The sequence below is a fragment of the Chrysoperla carnea genome, chromosome X (genome assembly GCF_905475395.1).
Source record: "Chrysoperla carnea chromosome X, inChrCarn1.1, whole genome shotgun sequence".
NCBI lineage: Eukaryota > Metazoa > Arthropoda > Insecta > Neuroptera > Chrysopidae > Chrysoperla > Chrysoperla carnea.
The window spans coordinates 7,446,817-7,467,766 of NC_058342.1; the positions used below are offsets into that span (position 1 = coordinate 7,446,817).

Here is a 20,950-nt window from a genome sequence, read left to right on the forward strand (position 1 = left end):
CTGTATATGGTATTTGCGTAAAGACATTGACCCAATACATGAGTAAACCATTGGTCTTCCAAATCAGTTTTTAATGTGCAATTTAACCGAAGACGAAACTGATTTTTAACGCTTATTTAAAATCAAGGAAATTAGAAAATGTAAGTCTTCGAAAATGTTGTAAAATGCATCATCATCCAAGGTGTTGGGCATTTAAAATTTTTTTTTTTCTCGCGTCAGCTACTAAGGCTATTTGCGTGTTTTAAAATTAACATATTAAATTTGTTTCTTGGTCAATTCAAATTTTGCGTAATTTGTATTAATTTGTATAATGTTTGTCTCTTGTTTTTTTGATATTAGTGTGGAGTTATGTAAACTTCATAAAAACAGTTTTATTAGGTACAATATGAATCAGGTTAAATTAGTCGAATTACAACTAATTTTTTTTAGAACTTTCATCACAACACTAACATTAGTCACACTGTCACCTATAAAATCTTTCAAATTACAATCATCGATTCCCTGTTGGGATAAGAAATCATTAACTGATTTGCACTCCACAAGAAGATGTTTAACAGTGAGACTCACTTGACACTTGTCGCAAAGAGGTCTGTTTTGATGTTCGAAGATAAATTTGTGAGTCAAGCAGGTATGCCCGGTTCTCAATCGAGCCAACACTACCTCCTCTCCTCTTGTTTGCCTGTCGACTTCCTCATTTCCACGTATACCAGCATGGCCTGGTATCCAAACAAAAATCAATTCATAGCCCTCTTTCGAGAGCTGTTCAGTTGGTTTTTTTGTGTTATGAATTATAGGGTCTCTTGAGTTCTAATTAGATGTTAATGCATTAATTGTACTGCGAGAGTCTGTAAAAACTATGTACTTTCTTTCTGGTTTTTTAGCAAGATATTTTACAGCTTCGAAGATTGCCGTAGCTTCAGCCGTATAAACGCTGCATGCCCGTAGGAATTTAAATTTTATTAAAATTTTTGAAATAAATTTTTAAATGTACAAATTTTCACATTTTACATTTTAAAATGTTCAAATTGACCAAGGTTTAGCTTTTCGGTTTGCATAAAAAGCAAACGGAAAATAAATAAAGAAAAAAATAAATAAGTAAAGAAAGAAAAACATTCTTACACACATACATGTATACTCGATACGATTCAACTAATGTATGCATACTATTTAATGTTTCTAATGTAATTTTCACCCTCACGGGTAAACAGTTATGTTTGCGAAAAAATGTTTCAAACAAAAGTTGTTTATTTTTTCATAAAGAATCCTTTTTCTTTTAAACTTCTTTTATATCTCTAACGATTTCTAAGATGGGTTCTACGCATCCAAGACCCAATTGACTATGTTGCTCATTTACGAACTTTAACTCACTTTCTACGTCCTGAGCACGTCATAAAAATTTTAGCTTGATTTCTCTTTTCGTTTTGCAATAATCGTGTTTACAGACGAAAAATAGTTTTTTTCGGTTTTTCAGGATTTTAAGCGGTTGAATGAAAAGTAAACCATACACATAGATTGACCATTTTAAAATAGACATTTCAACAGCTTAAATAAGCCCAAGCAGAATATGAAAATCGAAAAAAACATCAAGAGAGTTTGTCGTTGAAAAATGAGCAATTTTAACGGAAAATTTGAAAAATCGCAAAGATAAAATTGTTTTTCGGTTTCATAAAAACTCATGATTTTTCTGTAGTTAAGAAGAAACACATTTTTAACAAGATTCATAAATTTAAATTTGTTTTGACTGAAAAAAAAAATACAAACAGTTTTTTGCGATTTTCTCATGGAATTTGAGGTTATGTTGAAAAAAGTTCCTTAAAAAAGTTTTACAATTAATTATTATCAAGAACATTCCTGTTGAACATTTTCCGTTACGAGGTCATTTTTTGCCCTAAATCGAAAAAAAACTTTTTCAACCCCTAAAATGGACCCCCATTTCGTAATTTCCAAAGGTCTCGAGTTTAATTGTTGTTTACTATGTTATTTACACCCCAAACTCACATTTTCACCAAGTCGCCTGTTAAAAATTTATTAAATTAGGACTAGAAATAAAATTTTAATTACACTAGACTACATGGGGAATAGGTTCTTTTAAAAAAAAATTTTTTAATTATTGATTGAAAACTATTGATTTTTGCTGATAACATTAAATGAGAAAGTTGAACATAATTCAAAAATACGTATTTTTAGACTCGACCCTGTATCTTTACTCTAGTTATAAGCAATTGAAGTTTTGAAATTGACAAATTATTTTCTCGGAAATGGCGGGGGCAGTGATAATAATTAGTGTCCGAACGAAACTGGAATTTCTACCGAAAGCGAATCTTCGGTATCTTTCTCAGTTTCGGCCGAAACTGAAACTTTTTAGACATGTTAAAAATTGATTGTTTACTGAAATTTGGCTTATTTGGCTTATTCGAGATCAGCGACCCCAAAAACCCCTTTATACGTCATAAAAATTTTGAATTTGCAAAAATATGAAAGCGGGACGGGGAGGGGTGGATGTTGTAAAAAGGGCTATATTAATAAAAACATCTAAAGTTTTGGGTTACTTTAGCATTTTAAACTATTTTGACCTCTTTTTAAAATCTTTTAAGATACATTTATTCCATACACCCCTTCCCCCTAACAGCGCGGGGGTTAAAACTTAAAAATTTTGCTTTAAACCATATAGACCTCTTTTAAAAATAGTTTTCTGAAGCCAAAGCAAAAAACACCCCCCAAAGCCAGTCCATACACCCCCCAAACAATTATTTCCAGAAAGTGTTAAATTTTCCGTTTTTCGCAAAAATATGGATCAAGGAGTCATTTGACGGGTAAGCCACTTATTATAAAATCGAAAGATAATAAAAAATGCTACAATTTAAAAAAAAATTTAACCTCGTAGGACAAAATGGCATAAAATGGCAGCCATTTTAAACAATTTACTTAATTGGAAATTTTGGCCGAACTATGTAACGGATTTCGCTAAAATTTTAACCGAAAGTTGTAAGTTATGAAAGCTACTATTGATATTAGTTTCATTAAAATCAATCAAATATTTTCCAAGTTACAGTCAAATGAACTGTTTTACCATATGTATGTATACATATATATATATAACTGGGAGGGGAAGGGACGAAACCTTCCCAAAAAAATATGAGGAGTAGTTCTTAACATTGACTACAAACCTACCAAATTTGGATATGCACCGATGTCCCCTTATGCGAATATAAAATAAAAATGATAAAATTTCTGAAAAAAATTCCATTTTTGACGCCATTTTGTTTTTTAAACATGTTGCACCACTCCGGGAAAGTAAAAAAATTCAAAAAATACTTCTTTTGATGTGAAAAGAAAAACCCCAGAGTTTCGCTGCTCGAACTTTTAATCCATATAACAGCCTTTTTTTGCTTAGATTTACTCCAGTATCAGAAGATCACACACAATCAAATCATAGGCAGGCAGTTGTTTTAATATTTGGGTGGTTAAAATTAATAAAATCAAATCCAAGAACGCATACACAACACAACACATAAAGCCACAGCAACATTACACTGTGTCCGGCAAACTCAGCAGACACGAACTCACTCAAAGTTAGCCGAACGACGCGCGATAATTCACGAACGCAGAGTTTCGACGCGGCCAAAAGTTCGGCACATTTTCTGCCAAAACCGAAACTGATAGCGCCTCCTAGCGTCGGAGCGAAACGAAATTGAATGCATTTTAATGCATTTTTGAACGTAGTTTTGAAATATCTTCAACTTTCCTATGTAATGTTATCAGCGAAAATCAGTAGTTTCACCAAAAACTACTGGTTTTGGTCATCCATCCCCCATTGTCACGAAGTGTGTTGGCCTCCGAATACCCTCAAAAAATTTGGCCTCCGAATTGAGGGTATGAGCTATATTATTTTTATTGAAAAACCCAATTATATAAAGGGTGCAGAAAGTACCTTTAAATTTAAAAATAACTTTAAAGATTTTTTAACAGACTTATCATTGTATTATCTGAATAATTTTGAATTATTTTTAATCTTTTTGACCAAATAACCATTGTATTGGTCTTTTTTTTTTTTAAATAGAAGTATCATTATTATATACAATATATATATTTTTTTTTTTAAATTTTAGACAACAACACAAACTTATGAAATAATGAATATATTACAATTAAAAATTAGGTCTGATATAAATGTCGAAGGTGTTATACATCAAGTGTCTGAAGAATTCCATTGTTATGCAGTCAAACCTATTTATATTGGTGAAAATAATCTTTTGTCTACACATAACAGGTATTATTTACGCCCTGGATAAAGATACGAATTCCTATTTATAAACTGTTTCTTAAAAATACGCTATTACGCCATATAACGTACCATTAAGAAATACATAGAAATGTCTTAAAAATACGTCTACTTTCATTGAAAAACCAGCGCAATCATAGATAATTTAAAAAGTATTTTCCGATCCAAGTTTCGGTTTCAGCTTTCGATACCAAAGAACTTAAACCTGCCACAATTAATCCGGCGAAAAAAAAATCCACGAAAACGAAATAAAGTTTTCGACGTATTTTTTTTTTCTTTTGCTGAATCCGAAAATCAAGGTCGTTTTTTCTAAATATGTTACAGTAACTTTTTATAGGCAATTTAATTGTTTATAACGCTACCAAACATGCTAGGATTTTTTTTTTTTTTGATGTGAAAACGGATAATATTCTTATCTGCTATTTTCTCGCTTTTCTCCTGAAATATTTGTATAATTTTTATTCTAATTAATATTTCTGAAAAATTATTTCGAGGGTTTAATTTTAGAGAATAATATTACCGTTTTCACAGGTAAAAACAATTAAATTGCCTGTCAAAAGTTACTGCACAATATTTTTAAAAAACGACCTTGATTTTCGGATCCAGCAAAAAAAACTACGTCGAAAACCATAGGTCGTTTTCGTGGAAGTCAATCAGCCACGAAAACCGGCTCAGCAGCCGGATTATATTATTGTCTTACATCTAAATAATAGCCATGTTTTTGGTATTTTCAATTAGGACCAATTTAGAGAAACACAAAGTGAAAAAGTGGTTAAATTTTCTGTAGAGTGTTGTAACCTGGTTTCTACAAGAGATACGGCAAATGTGTACACTATCATTTTTTTTATAAAATTTAACTTGCTAAAAATATAAAAGAAGTGTCATTTTATCGGGTTTATCGACGTGTCTAATTCAAAATAATGATAACAAATCTTAATATATTTTGGACTCGGTCGAAACCATGGCCTTATTGAAACTCAATCTAAATTTTTAAATATATATAAATCGATTTAATATTCATTTTTATAGGTTAAATAGATTAAATTTCTTTGATCAAAATTCCTGCATTCGGACAATTCTTAACACATTTTATTGCACTGGTTGTGTGTGTGTGAAATGCATCATTGCACGACAGGTAAAGGTTCAGACTTCAGGATCAAAACCGATTTTAAATTTTGCTGCCAAATCCATCAACCTACACATTATATGTCAACAAATTGACCAAATTTCTTATCTTTATTCACGGACTTTATTTTATTAATAAACCAGCTGAAATTCCCACGGCTTCAATTAAAGGACCCTACAACTTTTATATGAAAATTGAGTTTCACTTAAAATTTTAGAAACTGTTAATTCTGATAGTTTTTTAAAAGTAGGGGGCTTTAGAGGTGAGGTATGAAGTATCAAAGTTTAAACATATACTCAAATTACCAAATAAAAATTGTCGAGTCATTTTTCTCAAGAATGATAATTTTTTTAAATATGGTGGGAAAATATTCTTTTAAGGATGTATAAGCACGGTGGGTATAAAAATTTTAAAAATTGATATTTTCAATTTTGATTGTGAATTATGTTATATCTTGACGATATAAGACGAAAAGTAAGAATACAATTTTTCGATATCTGGCGTATTTTTCAAAATATTAAAATTATTCATCTTTCAATATTTGGTAAACCAAGGCAGGGGTCGAAAAATTTTATTCCTATTTTCGTCTACATTCATAAATATATACTAAAATTCATCATCAAAGTTGAATATAAGATAAAAATAATTTCAACCGTAAATCTACCATGTTCGTACTTATGGAAACACTTGGTTTTTTTCTTTTCTAAGTCATTGCTTATATATTTACTTTCTATTAAAATTCGTTCCAAGTGAAAATTATCAAAAACTTTAAAATAAGTCGTTTTTTGAGATTTCTCCGTAAAAGCAATGTATTTTATATCGATTTTCAATGACATTTATCTTTTTAAAATTTGCACTGATACCTAAGCTGAAATTTTAACCACATATTCTTTGAGTTAAAGTCCTATTAAAAAATTTTGAGCCTCTAAGTCAATTATTGTTGCCATGCTCATGCATCCTTAAACATACTGAAATATTAGAACTAGTTAAGATATTCTAATGAAATAAGAATAAGAATTAAAAGCTAATTAAGATATTCTAATGAAATTAACTTTTTTGTATTTTAGAAATAAAGGAGATGCAGATAAGAAGACTCAACCAGAAAAGCCTACGTTCTTAGAAAGTAAATACTGTAAAAATTTAAAAACTTTGGTGTTTTTGGTTGCAACTTCACAAGAAGGATATCTATTTCACATCGATACTTCTGAAAATAACGGTTTGTTTATTTTAAATGATTTATTTTAAACATAAGTATTATCAAATTATTTTCACAGACTTCTAATAAACAATGCCATTAATATCTCGAAATTCAGTAATTCTCAGTAAGTTGAAAAAAATTCCATTTCCTTCCCCTGAAATTCTAAATACTCTGTAACTCTAATTTAAAAAGCACACTCTGTAAGTTGAGGTTAGTAAATTATATTACAAAATATAGTCTTACTTGTGAACACTTACTTGTTCAACTCTCTTGTTTATACCTTGTACACGTAAAATGAATGAAAACATTCGTTAAACTTGTTGGTATACCTTGTATATATGTAATATATATAACGGTATACTAAATTTAGTCCCAAGTTTTTAACGCCTCAAAATACGATCAAAATTTTGGTATAGGTGTTCATAAAATCACCTAATTAGCCCATTTCCGGCTGTCCGTCCGTCTGTCCGTCTGTCTGTGGACACGATAACTCAAAAACGATATGAGATATCAGGCTGAAATTTTTATAGCGTACTCAGGGCGTAAAAAGTGAGGTCGAGTTCGTAAATAAGCAACATAGGTCAATTGGGTCTTGGGTTCGTAGAACCCATCTTGTAAACCGTTAGAGATAGAACATAAGTTTAAATGTAAAAAATGTGCCTTATAAAAAAATAAACAACTTTCGTTTGAAACATTTTTTCGTCACTGTTTATCCGTGAGGACCCAAATTAGGACAAAATTTTGGTGTCCATTTTCTCCAAAACTATAAATGATAGACAGTTGAAAATTTGCAGGTAGCTGCAACTAGTGGTCTTGTGAAACATTCTCTCGAATTTTGATAATTATGTTTTTAAACCCTTCTAAATTATAAACTAATAATCCAAGCACTGATTTTGAACACTTTCTGTACAAGGTATTTCAACAATTAAGTCAGTCAATTGTTTAAATTAAAATTATTGAACAGTACTTACTTGGCAATTAACTAGTAACAACATGAGTATCCAAAGAAAGCTAACTACTTTAACTGTTCGTGCAAAATTCGATATTATCAATTCCGTAAAAAGTGGCATGAAAAAAAAAACCGAGGCCGATCCATACCAAAGAGGTTGTATAATATAGAGGGGTAAAGTGACCGTCCAAACGATTGATCGTTATAATGAGAGACCAAAAAAAGTGACCGTATAGCTGTCTTCATCTCTAGACCAGTATATACAACATAGAGATAATAACATCACTTCTATGATATACATTTTTTCAAGATAATAACACATAATAACATATAATAACACACGATATTAAACACAATACTTTTTAAGAAGCTTTGTGAAATTTGTTTACACAATAACTCAAAATATTAATATTCGTACTTTGTCAGGCTGCAAGACAAAGAGGCAAGGCGGTCTCTTTTTTAGCGGTCAATCTCTTTGATCTATACGGAATACCAGCAAGCACTCTGTCTACAATAATTAAGAAAAATCCGAACTATTGTTAAGATACGGATAAAAACATTAGTGTATCAGGGTCTTATACGAAAAAGCGGAAGAATTATCAAAATCACTGGGACACACAAATCTCTATATATTATAAATGCGAAAGTAAGGATGTTGGTTTGTTATTTACGCTTTCATTATAATTTATAAAGATATATTTAAAAAAAAATAAACTAATAAAATTTTTATCTGACATTTACTATTATAAATTGTTACCGAAATCCTTAATTTATGGTTCAAAATGATGATTATAGATGGAGCAGATCTATAATCATCATTTTGAATAAATTAAAGTATTCTGTAAAAACTTAAAATAGTAAATGTCAAACAATTCATTGCAAACTTTTCTGATATACTCAATGAATTATGACTATTTTGCATTTAACAAAATCGAAAACTGTGCACATCAAGAGAGGTGGAGGCTATAAAGCGGTGTTTTTTATTTTTAATCCCAGTGAAACGGGCGGATATCAAGCTAGTATGTAAATATTTTTACTCGACTAATACGTAATTTGTTTCAATAAATATTTACCATACGACTATATTATACAAGATTTATACCCGCCCGCGTTACTGGAATTAAAAGGACAAACCACCGCTTTATAGCCTCCACCCTCGTTTGATATACACAGTTTTCAATTTTGTTAAATGTAAAATAGTCATAATTCATTGACTATATCAGAATAGTTAGTCATGATTGTTTTGACATTTAATATTTTAAATTTTTACAGAATTCTTTAATTTATGACTCAAAATGATAATCAGAGATTTGCTCCATCTATAATCATCATTTTGAACCATAAATTAAATATTTCTGTAAAAATTTAAAAATGGTAAATGTCAAATTAAATTAAATTTTTTTATTTTTTTAACGTTTTTTAATATATTTTTATAAATTCTAGTTCATGTGCTATTCTGATATATCAGCTATATTGCTGTACAGTTTCATTAAAAACCATTCGCTAGTTTTAGCGTGAGAGAGTAACAAACAAACATGTTTTCTTTCACATTTATAATAAATAGAGATTAGATCATAAAACTGTATATTTTATTAAAATCGCGCCTCTACAAGTCGAAAATTTAGAATTTAAATCCCTTGTATTTCCAATTACTTGCTAAGTCGAAAATGCATTAATTCGAATTTATTGCATTTCCCTTGAGGTTCGAGTTATCGAGGTTCCACTGTATATGAAAATAGCAATTTACAACCACATCCTTGCTAAGGGGTTAAAGTAGTGGGGGATATCATAGAGGGAGTGCTGAACACAAAACCGTTCAAATTAGTCGTTAGTCACCTTTTTTAAAAGAATGAGGAATTTAAATTATAAAATTTTATACGAATATCACTTTGCTGACGCGATACGTTCAACTGAGATATATTGAAGGAAAATTCAAAATTATCCAAAAGAGATGATATGAAAAACAATTGCCACCCTCAAAATTTAATCTAAAGGAAGTAAAAAAAGGAATAACTGAGTGTACCGGGGAATATAAATACTCAACCAAAGTATTAAAAAAACATTTTTTTAACACAAAATTTCAAACAGCTGTATCTGCGAAAAATCATCGTATTTGGAACCATAAAATCTCATTTGAAAAATTGTACTTTCTACTTTTAAAATCTTTTGCTCAAAAATATTTTCAGACTTTCTCATTTTGCACGGAGGGTTGAAAGAGTGAGGAATGTTATCACTAAATTTTCTTTGAAATTTAGAAGCGTACCAAAATTTTAAAATTGTTTTACAACAAATCTGTTAAAACCACTCCAAGTCCTTGCATACTGTTTTGTCAAAAATTTTACCATTCGCCCACTTTTCGTTTTTAAAACATTGCAAAAAACATAATTTTTCCATAGCGTAGACCATTTTTCATCTGTCTGTCATTTTATAAAAAAAAGCCGTTATCTAAAATCTTATCATGCTTTATTTAAAATCTTGTCTCTTTTGGAATCTATTCCTCAAAAATTTTTACCATCCCCCGCCCCTTTATTCTAACAAATACAAAAACGTACAAAAATTTTAAAAATCACTCAAATGTTTCTTGAAAATGAACTCTAAAATGTTGCCTTACGAGATAATTTTGTAAGGTTTAATTAGTTTTCGGAAAATGTATTCAACAAAGAATTTTTCCTTTTGTATAGACCAACTTTGTATTTTTAAAAATCTCTTTCTAGTATGTCAATGTAAAAACTTATTTTTATACAAGAAAAGATAGAATTTCGAATTCAATTTTTGTCGAATCTACCAAATTCTCAATAAAATATTTTGAACAAAAGTTGTTGTTCTTTTTATGAGAAACAATTTTTGTACAATGTATATATGAAATATATATCAAGGTATATTAAGTTTAGCCCCAAGTTTGTAACGCTTAAAAATATTGATTCTACTAACAAAATTTTGCTATAGGTGTTAATAAACTTCATTAGCCCATTTTCGTCTGTCTGTCCCTCTGTCATCACTATTACTCAAAAACGAAAGGAGATATCAACGTAAAAAGCGAGGCCGAGTTCGTAAATGAGCAGTATAGGTCAATTAGGTCTTGTAAGCCGCTAGAGATAGAACAAAGAAATAGTTTAGGCCCAAGTTTGTAATGCTTAAAAATATTGATGCTGTCAACAAAATTTTGGTATTGGTGGTCATAAAATCAGCTAATTAGTCCATTCCCAGTTGTCTGCCTGTCTGTCGTCTGTCCGTCTCTCATCACGATACCTGAAAAACGAAAAAAGATATTCAGCTGAAATTTTTACAGCGTACTCAAGACGTAAAAAGTGAGATCAAGTAAATGAGCATTATAGGTCAATTGGGTCTTGTCTCTTATAAAAAATAAACTTTTGTTTGAAACATCACTGGTTACCCTTGGGGGCGCAAATTGTATAGTATGTATTATTTGGGAATATCAGTTATGTATGTGTGACATGTATGTATATGTAATGTGACAGAGTAATCAACACTGTCTATACATGGTATTTCAACAATTAACTCAGTGAATTGTTTTTTTTTCACTTGTCTAATTTAAAATTTATTTCTTTTATCAGTTAAAAGTTAAAAGTTTACTTTTCAGAGACGTTTAGACGAGAATCTATTAATTCTTAAAAGGTCAAAATTTATAAAACTCATTTATCTCTGTAACTTTTGTATGAAACTGTTCAGGGATTTTATTATTATAAAGTTCGCCCCCTCCAATTATATTCATACATTTAAAAAATCCATTATTTTCGGGGAAAATATGACTAAAAATATATGCATCCTTATTTTTGGGATCAAATGAACTCCACCAGTCAAAATTTGTTTCTTTTTTTCGCCAGACATGCGCAAGTTTAAACTACGTAAATTCTAATAATGAGTACAAATATTTATTTAAAAAAAATTCTAAGTCTAAATCATTTCTGAAAATGTTAGAGGGGAGGCGCTTATTTAATTAAATAAATGACTTCATTGGTCATTGGAAAACAGTAGATGGATGACATGTTTTCATACATTTCTCCAAAACTAAGCGGTGGAAAATTAAAAAAAAAAAAAAAAAAAACGTAAATTAAAGTTAAATCCTTAATAAATTATTGAAAGAAAGAAAGAAAAAAAAAAACTGTTGTGCCCGACTAATTGAGGATGTATGAGTACGATAGTGGGGAGGGGACACAAACTTAAAAAATAAATATTTTCAATTTTATTGATGAATTATGTTATAACTTGACAATATAAAAGACGAAAATTAAAATTTTTCTATTCGATTTCGAAGTTTTTTCAAAATATCAAAAGTTGCAAATTTTTTTTAATGATTTAGCTTTCGATATTTCGAAAACCAAGGCAGATATCGAAAAATTGTATTCTTATTTTGCGCCTACATTCATGAAATTATAAAAAAAATTCATCATCAAAGTTGAAAATAAGGTACAAAAAATTTCAACCACAAGTCTTAACTTGCCTTGGCTCCCGTAATTAAGTGATACCACTTAAACCTAGTTTTTCTTAAAATTCTTTGCAAGAAGACAATTTTAATATTTCTTTTAATTTTGTTTGTTTTAATCAGGAACGAAGAAAAATAATTTTGATTTTGAAAATAACAGTTTGGTTGGAGTATATTCATTTACAACACCCGTTTTGGACATTGCATTACAAGACACTATTTTACATGCGTTAACATATTCTGGTCTAGAATCTTATACGTTAAAACCGCCGGATAGGGTAAGTTGAACTTAGTGTAAAATATTTATTTATTGAGTGCTGATGCGCGCTGCAAAAAGAAATTTTTTTTAAATTGTATTTATAATCGATAAAAAATATGCATGATATAAGAAAATTTAAATAAATTTTTCCAATTTTAATGAGGTTTAAAAAATGAACTTTAAAAGATATATACTTGCTTTTACAAGGAAAATATCACGAAAAACTACGGTCCCCTCGGTAACCTCGAGATTAACAAGCCTAAAAGCCCATTTTTTTTAAATTTACATAATATTCAGAGTTTTGGAGTTGTATTTACGAAAAATAGTTCACATTAGAAAAATGGAACAGTCAAACGTTATAAAAATTCCTATGGAAATAGCACACCCAAATGTGAATTTTCATAAAATGTTAATTGAATCCGTTTGTCCATCATTTGTTCACATTTATCCACCCTCTAGTTGAAAGTGGAAGAGTAGATATACCTGGGACAGATAATCTCGTTCAAGGATCAGACGGACAAGGAAATCAAAAGGCGAATAGCAAACGGCTGGAAAAAATATTGGTCACTCAAAGAAACCATGAAGGCCAACGACCTTAACATCGTTAAAAAACGGAAAGTCTACAACACTTGCATTCTACCTTGCATCATATACGGCTGTGAAACATGGTCTCTCTCAAAACACCACCAAGATAAGCTGCAATGCTGTCAAAGAGCGATGGAGAGGAGCATGACAGGCATTAAGAAACAAGAAAGGAAACGAGACACCTTTGTAAGACCCCAGGGATAGAGTTATAGATGTACTTACGAGGATAGACAAACTAAAATGAAGATGGAAAGGCCACATGATAAGGAGTACTCAGGAAAAGTGGAGTAAAATTGTGATCGACTGGTATCCCAGAGATGGGAAAAGGAGACGGGGAAGACAATTTAAGAAATGGGAAGATGAATTGAAGCTCATAGCGGGCCCTTATTAGAGAAGGGTTGGCACAGATAGAGCACAATGGAAAATTTTAAAGGAGGCCTTTGCCAAAAAGCACTCTGAACTTAGAGATATTCTCTAAAAGAGGGAAACAAACACTTCAAAACAGACAGAAGTTAAGGATAGAGGGCTTTTGATTGAATTGAAAGACATGGCACAATTAAAAATTTTTACAGCAGCACTCCCAGATTTAAATGTTCATAAAATGCAAATGTAATTCATTTGACAAGAATTTCTTCACGTTTGTCAACCCAAATTTTCATTTTTCCACCCTTCTATTTTTGTCCACGTTTTTCCACTCAAAATTTTTGATTACCGTCAAAATAAAGTTATGTAAAAAATAAAATTTTACTCCAGCATGCTCAAATGTAAATTTTTCTTCATAATTAAAACGCAAAAGATTAGTCCACAATTTATAAAATATGATGGTAAGTTTTTATAGCATCATTATCAGGATTTTTATTATGTTGTAATGAATTCAAGCTAAATTTTAACAAATGTAAGAACTATTCAAAAACAAACAATAAAAAGATATATTAAAAATGTTCTTCATATCGTTCTGATAAAAAAAATTTCACGGCACAAAACTTTTCATCGCCTACAGCTCCAAAACTACCCGTTAAAATATTTTGTGGCTGGGAGAGCTTTTAATTTGAACGATCTGAAGATAATTTTGGGGGCGGTTGGAAAAAGTTTCACAGAAAGCGATTTTCCTATCTAATATTGCGGGGTCTTTTAAAATTTAACTTGAATTCATTACAATATTTCAAAAAATCTGCCAATGAGATCAAAAAAGCTTACCATCTTTTTTTTTTTATAAATTGTGGACTCATTTTTTACGTTGAATGGATTTGTTATGAAAGAAATTTTACATTTGAGAATGCTGGGGTAAAATTTTGTTTACTCCAGCATTCACAAAACATTATTTTGACTGGGTGCTAAATAAAAATTTTGAGTGGACAAACCATTGCCTAGCGAATGATTTGTGAAAATTCGAATTTGGAGGTGCTGAAATAAATTTTAACTTCCTCATAACTTAAAATTGAAGGATGGAAAAATAAAAATTTTGGATGGACAAATTATTTTTAAACGAATTACATCTGTATATTATGAACATTTGAATCTGAGGCTGCTGTTGTAAAAATTTTTAATTGTGCCATAACTTTCAATTTGAGGATTGACAAAAGAATATTTTGAGTGGACAAATGGTGGACAAATAAAGCCAATCAGTGAAAATGAACTTTAAAAGATATATACTTGCTTTTACAAGGAAAATATCACGAAATACTACGGTCCCCTTGGAGTCAAACGTTATAAAGATTCCTATGGAAATAGCACCCCCAAATGTGAATTTTCATAAAATGTTGATTGAATTCGTTTTTCCATCATTTGTTCACATTTATCCACCCTCTAGTTGAAAGTGTTTATGAAAATTCGCATTTTGGGGGATGCTATTTTCACGGGTTGTTTTAAAGACTTTTTCATTCTGTGCATATTATAAACATAAAGTGATGAATCTACGTTTAAAAGGTAATCCAAAACTAAAGATTGTCACGCTAAGATGCTACTGTCGAAATTCGAGCTATCAATGCCAGCATCGGATGATTCGAAAGAAAGAAGCTTTTCAATGTGAATTACAATGAGTTACTTGATGTGAGAAAATCTGGAGACATTCTATTCGGCTCACTCACCATCTGTTGATTTAATTTTTCTTCAGAAAAATCACGAAATGAGCCCCGGTAAAATAATTTAAACAAATTTTGAATTTTTTTTATTTTAAGGATGTTTTATTGTCTCTCATGAACTAAAAGATCTCACAATATTAGATGGGAAAATGGCTTTCTGTGAAACTTTTTCAAATCTACCCTGAAATGTTCTTTTGATCATTCTGATCAAAAGCCCGTAACTCGCCACAAAAATTTTTAACGAGTAGTTTTCAAGCTACGGGCGTTCAAAACTACGAATATATTATAGTTTTAGTATTTGACTAGGAAAATGGCTTTTTGTGAAACTTTATCAAACCATCTCCAAAAGGTTCTTCAGATCGTTTTGATCAAAAAATCTTCACGGCCACAAAACTTTTTAACGAGTAGTTTTCGAGCTACGGGCGATCAAAGCTTCATATATATTATATTTACATAGCCCGTAGCTCGAAAACTACCCGTTACAAAAATTTGTGGCTGTGAAAGTTTTTGATTATAATGATCCGAAGAACATTATGGAAGCAGTTTGAAAAAGTTTGACAGAAAGTTACAATATATAATAATATACTAAAACTATAATATAATCGTAGTTTTGATCACCCGTAGCTCGAAAACTATTCGTTACAAATTTTCGTGGCCGTGAGAGCTTTTGATCAGAATGATTCACTGAACATTTTAGGGTAGCTTAGAAAAATTTTCACAGAAAGCCTTTTTGCGGGATCTTTTAAAATTACAAATAGCTTTCGTTTAAAGAAAGTAGCGCTGTACGATAGGCCACGCAAACTTCGGTTATAGTAAAATTCTTTTGATCGCCACACGCATGCGATGAAGCATGCTTATGATGGTTAAGCATTAAAATTATTTTATAGCAAGTACTTATATCTTTATTAAAGTATGCGCGGTGGAGTATTTATATTAAATTTCTGGACAAAAGTCTGAAAACTCAACTCTTTTGTTTTGCATTCAAAGTTGTTTTTGGTGTAGTTAGATAACCACTCCATCACAAACAGGTCACTTGAGTTACCTGGACCTTGTATCCGCCTGTTTTGTAAGCTGCAATCTCCCTGCTCTTACGGATGTATGTTATTAATGTTGTCGCTCTCTATTTACTGTGTCGTTCAATTTACGTTTACTGTGCTTGTTAGTGCAATTAAGTAAGGATTTTTTTAAATATTGAAAACGAAGGTTTGTGCTTTATTTATTAGTATTTAATGTTAATGTTTCTATTAAAATAATTAAATATTTATGGTTTACATTTGCTGTTAAAAAAGATAATTTTTTTCATAAAATTAATCATACTCAAAACTTTTTGTTTATGTGTCAGATTTTGTCGGGCAAAATTTTTTCTAACAAGGCAAAGTATAATTATTCTTTAATATATTTATGAAAAAAATATTTTGCGTGAACTTGCGCTTTTCTTTTAAGATTAAGAAAAGGATAGGGATACAGATAGGTTAAGGAAAAAGTCAAAAACGGAGGTAGCAGTTTTCCTGTGAATCTTTGTAACTTAAAATTCCAAAATCATGTTACGTGGAAACAAATGTAAGCATAGATAAGGCAAAAAGTGGCTCAAAAGCACAAAAAATGAAAAAAATTTAAGAAAACAATTAATCAATTGTTTTTGAAGACGAATATGGTAACGACGACGAATACGAATTAAAAAAATTTTTATTATTGATAAATAAGAGATACTTTTGCATCTAAATAGTCTTGAATCAATTTTGAGCATAAAAATCTCTTCATTACATTTTGTCCAGTTTGATGTAAATACTCCACTGTGGTACGTTTAAAGCTTCATAGTTGAGATTCAGGCTGTTTTATGATGTACTGTATTTTTACCTATGAATCCAGACACAATAAATCTTTTAAATATTTTTGGTAACATCAGTACTCAATAAAGAAGTGTTTTTAAAATGATGGCAATAATTTTTGAAACAATAAATTAATATTTTAATAAATTTTAGGTACATTCTCAAAGTGATCCAATATACTTAATAGATTTAAAATCGTTTTTGGGTGTTAAGCAAATACTCAAGACCGAACAAAATTTGATTTTATTGGCTAATTATGATGGCTCTCCTGTGCGCTCAAGCAATAGTTCTGGGAGGTATTATATTTTTATTATCCGTGTAATTTTAGTAATATCAATAAGTGCAGCTTTGTTGGGGCTCGCAAGAATTTTTAACGTAGTAATAATTTTTTAAGACAGTAATATTAATAAAATTATCTTTTAATATGGATTAGTTTGGATTATTAATATGGACTTTTATCAATAATTGCTAATGTCACGTATTAAGGTTGTTATGAAAATGGAAGGGGGTTGCATTATTTCACTATGTCCAATACGAAATCGAGTAGAACGAGGTATCTATGTAATGCCAACTTTAAATTTTTATACCATGTATATATGTAATATATATATCAAGGTATACTAATTTTAGTCCCAAGTTTGTAACGCTTGAAAATATTGATGCTACGAATAAAATTTTGTTATAGGTGTTCATAAAATCACCTAATTATTCAATTTTCGGTTGTCCGCCCGTCTGTGAACACGATAACTCCAAAACGAAAAGAGATATCAAGCTGAAATTTTGATAGCGTGCTCTGGACGCAAAAAGTGGGTTTGATTTCGTAAATGAGCAACATAGGCTAATTGGGTCTTGGTTCCGTAGGATCTATCTTGTAAACCTTTAGAGATAGAACAAATGTTTAAATGTAAAAAACGTCAAAAATGTTCCTTATAAAAAAATTAACAACTTTTGTTTGAAACATTTTTTCGTTAATATCACTGTTTATCAGTGAGGGCGCAAATTAGCTATAAAACATTATATGTATATACAGATACCTATATCACAAACAGGTACCTATATATGTATGTGTTTGTTTGTTTATCTTTCTTTAGTTACATGACGTAAAAAATAAAATGTTTCAAAAGAAACTTTTTTTACATTTAAACTTTTGTTTTACCTCTAACGATTTACAAGATGGGGCCCACGGACCCAAGACTCAATTGATCTATGTTGCTCATCTACGAACTCAACCTTACTTTTTACGCCCTAAGCACGTTAATTTCAACTTGATATCCCTTTTCGTTTTTGAGTTATCGTGTTGATAGACAGGCGAACAGACAATCGTAAACGGACTAATTAGGTGATTTTATGAACACCTGTACCAAAATTTTGTTGGTAGCATCAATATTTTCAAGCGTTACAAACTTGGGACTAAACTTAGTATACCTTGATATATTTCATACACATGGTATAAAAATATATTTTTATGTATTTAAAAAATTTATATTTTTATGTATAATGTCTAAAAACGTGGAAATGTTTATGTTGGCATTTTACGATCGTTCATGATATCATAACCCAAAAAAATATTTGAAAATTTTAATTTCGCGAAAAGATCAATATTTTTAAACAAAATTATTTTATTGTCAAATTATTTTATATTTAAATGAATAAATAGTGATAATTATAACATTATTTAATAAAATTATTGTTTGACAATACAATGGTATATCTTCAACACATGTACAACGTTGCCAAGCATAATATAATTATAAAAAATTTCATTCATTTTGTGTTAATTTTTGGTAATTCTAAAAAAATAAAGACATGTAAATGGGCAAAGTTATTTATAAGTCTTTAATATATACTGTGGTAGTTTTTCGTGAAACTCTCATTTCTGGGTCTCGTATTCAGAATCTTAAATTAGTATATTTGTCGTTGTTTCCCTATAATAAAATGTAATAAACCGTCTTAAACTATATTTTTGATGCTTTGTATACTCAGTTTTTCCATAATTAAATATTTAAATAAATATTCTTTAAGTAATTTAAAATAAAAGCTGCTCAAATATTAATTAATTATTCATTTTCTTAGTTCTAGCTCATCGAATTGGACTTTATACAATTTAGAAATGCCATCAGTTATCGATTTAAATAAAGACATCTTAAAAATAGCAGAATTTCATCGAAAAGATAGTATTCAAACGTATTTACATTTATTAAATAAGTCATACATTTTGCTGCATTTGAGTTTAATTGCAATTAAATTTGAAATAAAATGGGAAAATGGTATTGGTATATCTGCCCCTATCAATGAGTCCTACACTGATATTCTAAATGAGTTTAAAACAACATGTATGCTTCTAGGTGACTTCTATTTAATGTAAGTACTCTATATACAGGCTGTCTGTTAATTAGGTGCCCCCTTGAAGAAAGTTACACTTGGATAGGGATAGCGAATCAATGGCATGCGAAAATATTTTGTACACGCCACTAACCATAAAGTCAGTCAGTGTGGTTACTATAAAGTATTATATTTTGTTTATTTTGAAACAAGTCTCAAATCCGTTAAGCAAAAAAGCTAACCGGAGCAATCAGAACAAGCCGTATGTGCTAAAAGTGGTTTAAAAACTCTGACTAATGTAATGACGATATTCACAAAAACAAACAATCTCATTTCTTCGCAGGCTTTAAATAAGCGAAAATTTGATGCTTTGTTGAATGAAGTCAATTCGCTGTATAATGTCTTGCTTACTGATATATAATAATGTTCGCTAGTTGAGCCCCAGGAACATACTTTGAAGATTTGTTGATTGCTTGTAAGAAATCAGGTTGTTTCTGAAAAATGATGGAAAAATTGAACAATACCCACAGTTGTTAGGGCTTTCGAAATTGATATTTTTTTACATATGCCAATGTTTCATTGAACGTAAAGCTTCAAGGCACAAATAAAACAATAGGGTATTATCGTTAGTCAAAAATAAATCATGAAATTTGAAAAAAGTTAAAATTTATGTAAAAATATACTTAAATATTCTGATTTCGAGTCATAAAAACACATTTTTCTTTTAAAATTTTAAAAATAAAATCGTAATTTTTAAACTGTATATCACGTGACCTAAAACGCGGGTAGCCCTGCTGTGATGTCATAGCGGTATGAGTCATAGATTATCAGTTAGTTCAGTGTAGACTGCTGGGTATAATATGTACATAGATAATAAGTATTTATATTTATTATAATCAAATGTTTATGAATATATTTGTCAAACTTATTTGTGTTATTTCGTATAGGTAGTGATACCCATATTGCGTCATCAAATTGCATGCCCGCGTTTTTGACAGTTTAAATAAGGATTAAAATTTAATTTAAGTTTTTGGCAAGAAAACGTGTGTATTTTTCCGAAAAAATTTTTGGTGACTTTTATTAGCAAAATCAACATTTTGAAGTACTTTTTCAAAAATAGTGGAATACCCTGTTACCGTCATGATCGATCTCCTTGTTATAAGAGACTACATGTATTTTCCAAACTTGAAAAAAAATCTACTATTATTTGATTGTTTGGTTTATGACTCATTAAATCTTTCTTTAAAAAAATGGCACTTTGATACAATAAAGGTTCGTTACTCCTGCACTAAACATTATTTGGAACAAATTTTTTAATTTTACCAATAAACCAAGGGCGACATTAATAATCTGCTAGCTTTAGTTTTTTCAAATTTTACTAAAAGCGGCGTGCTGTACAAAACAATGATACTAATATCTAATGAGTTAGTAACTCCTTTAAAATACCATACACGCCTCAAATCATCAAATGGTGGACAATAAACGGCATCAACGGAGTCCCAAAAAGTTGTTTTGCATGTTATATTAGCTAAAAATGTATAGCTCCGTGTAAATAGTATCCCTAAATGCGAATTTGTTTGTCCATCATTTGTTCATCCAAATTTTACGTTTGTCCAACCCTCTAATTAAAAGTTATGACACAATTAAAAATTATGACATCAGCCCCCCCATATTCAAATTTTCATAAAATGAAAGTGTCATTCGTTTAACAACAATTAGTCCACCTAAAATTTTGTTTATCTACCTTTCAATTTTAAATTTTGAAGAAATGGTAATTTATTTTAGCATCCTTAACATAATTCGAATTTTCACAAAACACAAGTGCCATTGGTTCGGCATTGCCCAAAATTTTTGTTTGTCCACTCTTCAATTTTA

The 20,950-nt window shown here is 30.0% G+C and overlaps 1 protein-coding gene across 1 annotated transcript in view; it reads left to right on the forward strand.

Moving 5' to 3' along the window:
* Positions 1 to 20,950, forward strand: part of LOC123302840 — a 68,716-nt gene that overhangs the window by 22,251 nt on the left and 25,515 nt on the right. Inside the window, exons 7-11 of the mRNA XM_044885930.1 lie at positions 4,110 to 4,270; positions 6,476 to 6,624; positions 12,123 to 12,277; positions 16,907 to 17,049; positions 18,827 to 19,114. Of these exons, the coding sequence (XP_044741865.1) occupies positions 4,110 to 4,270; positions 6,476 to 6,624; positions 12,123 to 12,277; positions 16,907 to 17,049; positions 18,827 to 19,114 (896 nt within the window). The remainder of the gene's footprint in view (positions 1 to 4,109; positions 4,271 to 6,475; positions 6,625 to 12,122; positions 12,278 to 16,906; positions 17,050 to 18,826; positions 19,115 to 20,950) is intronic.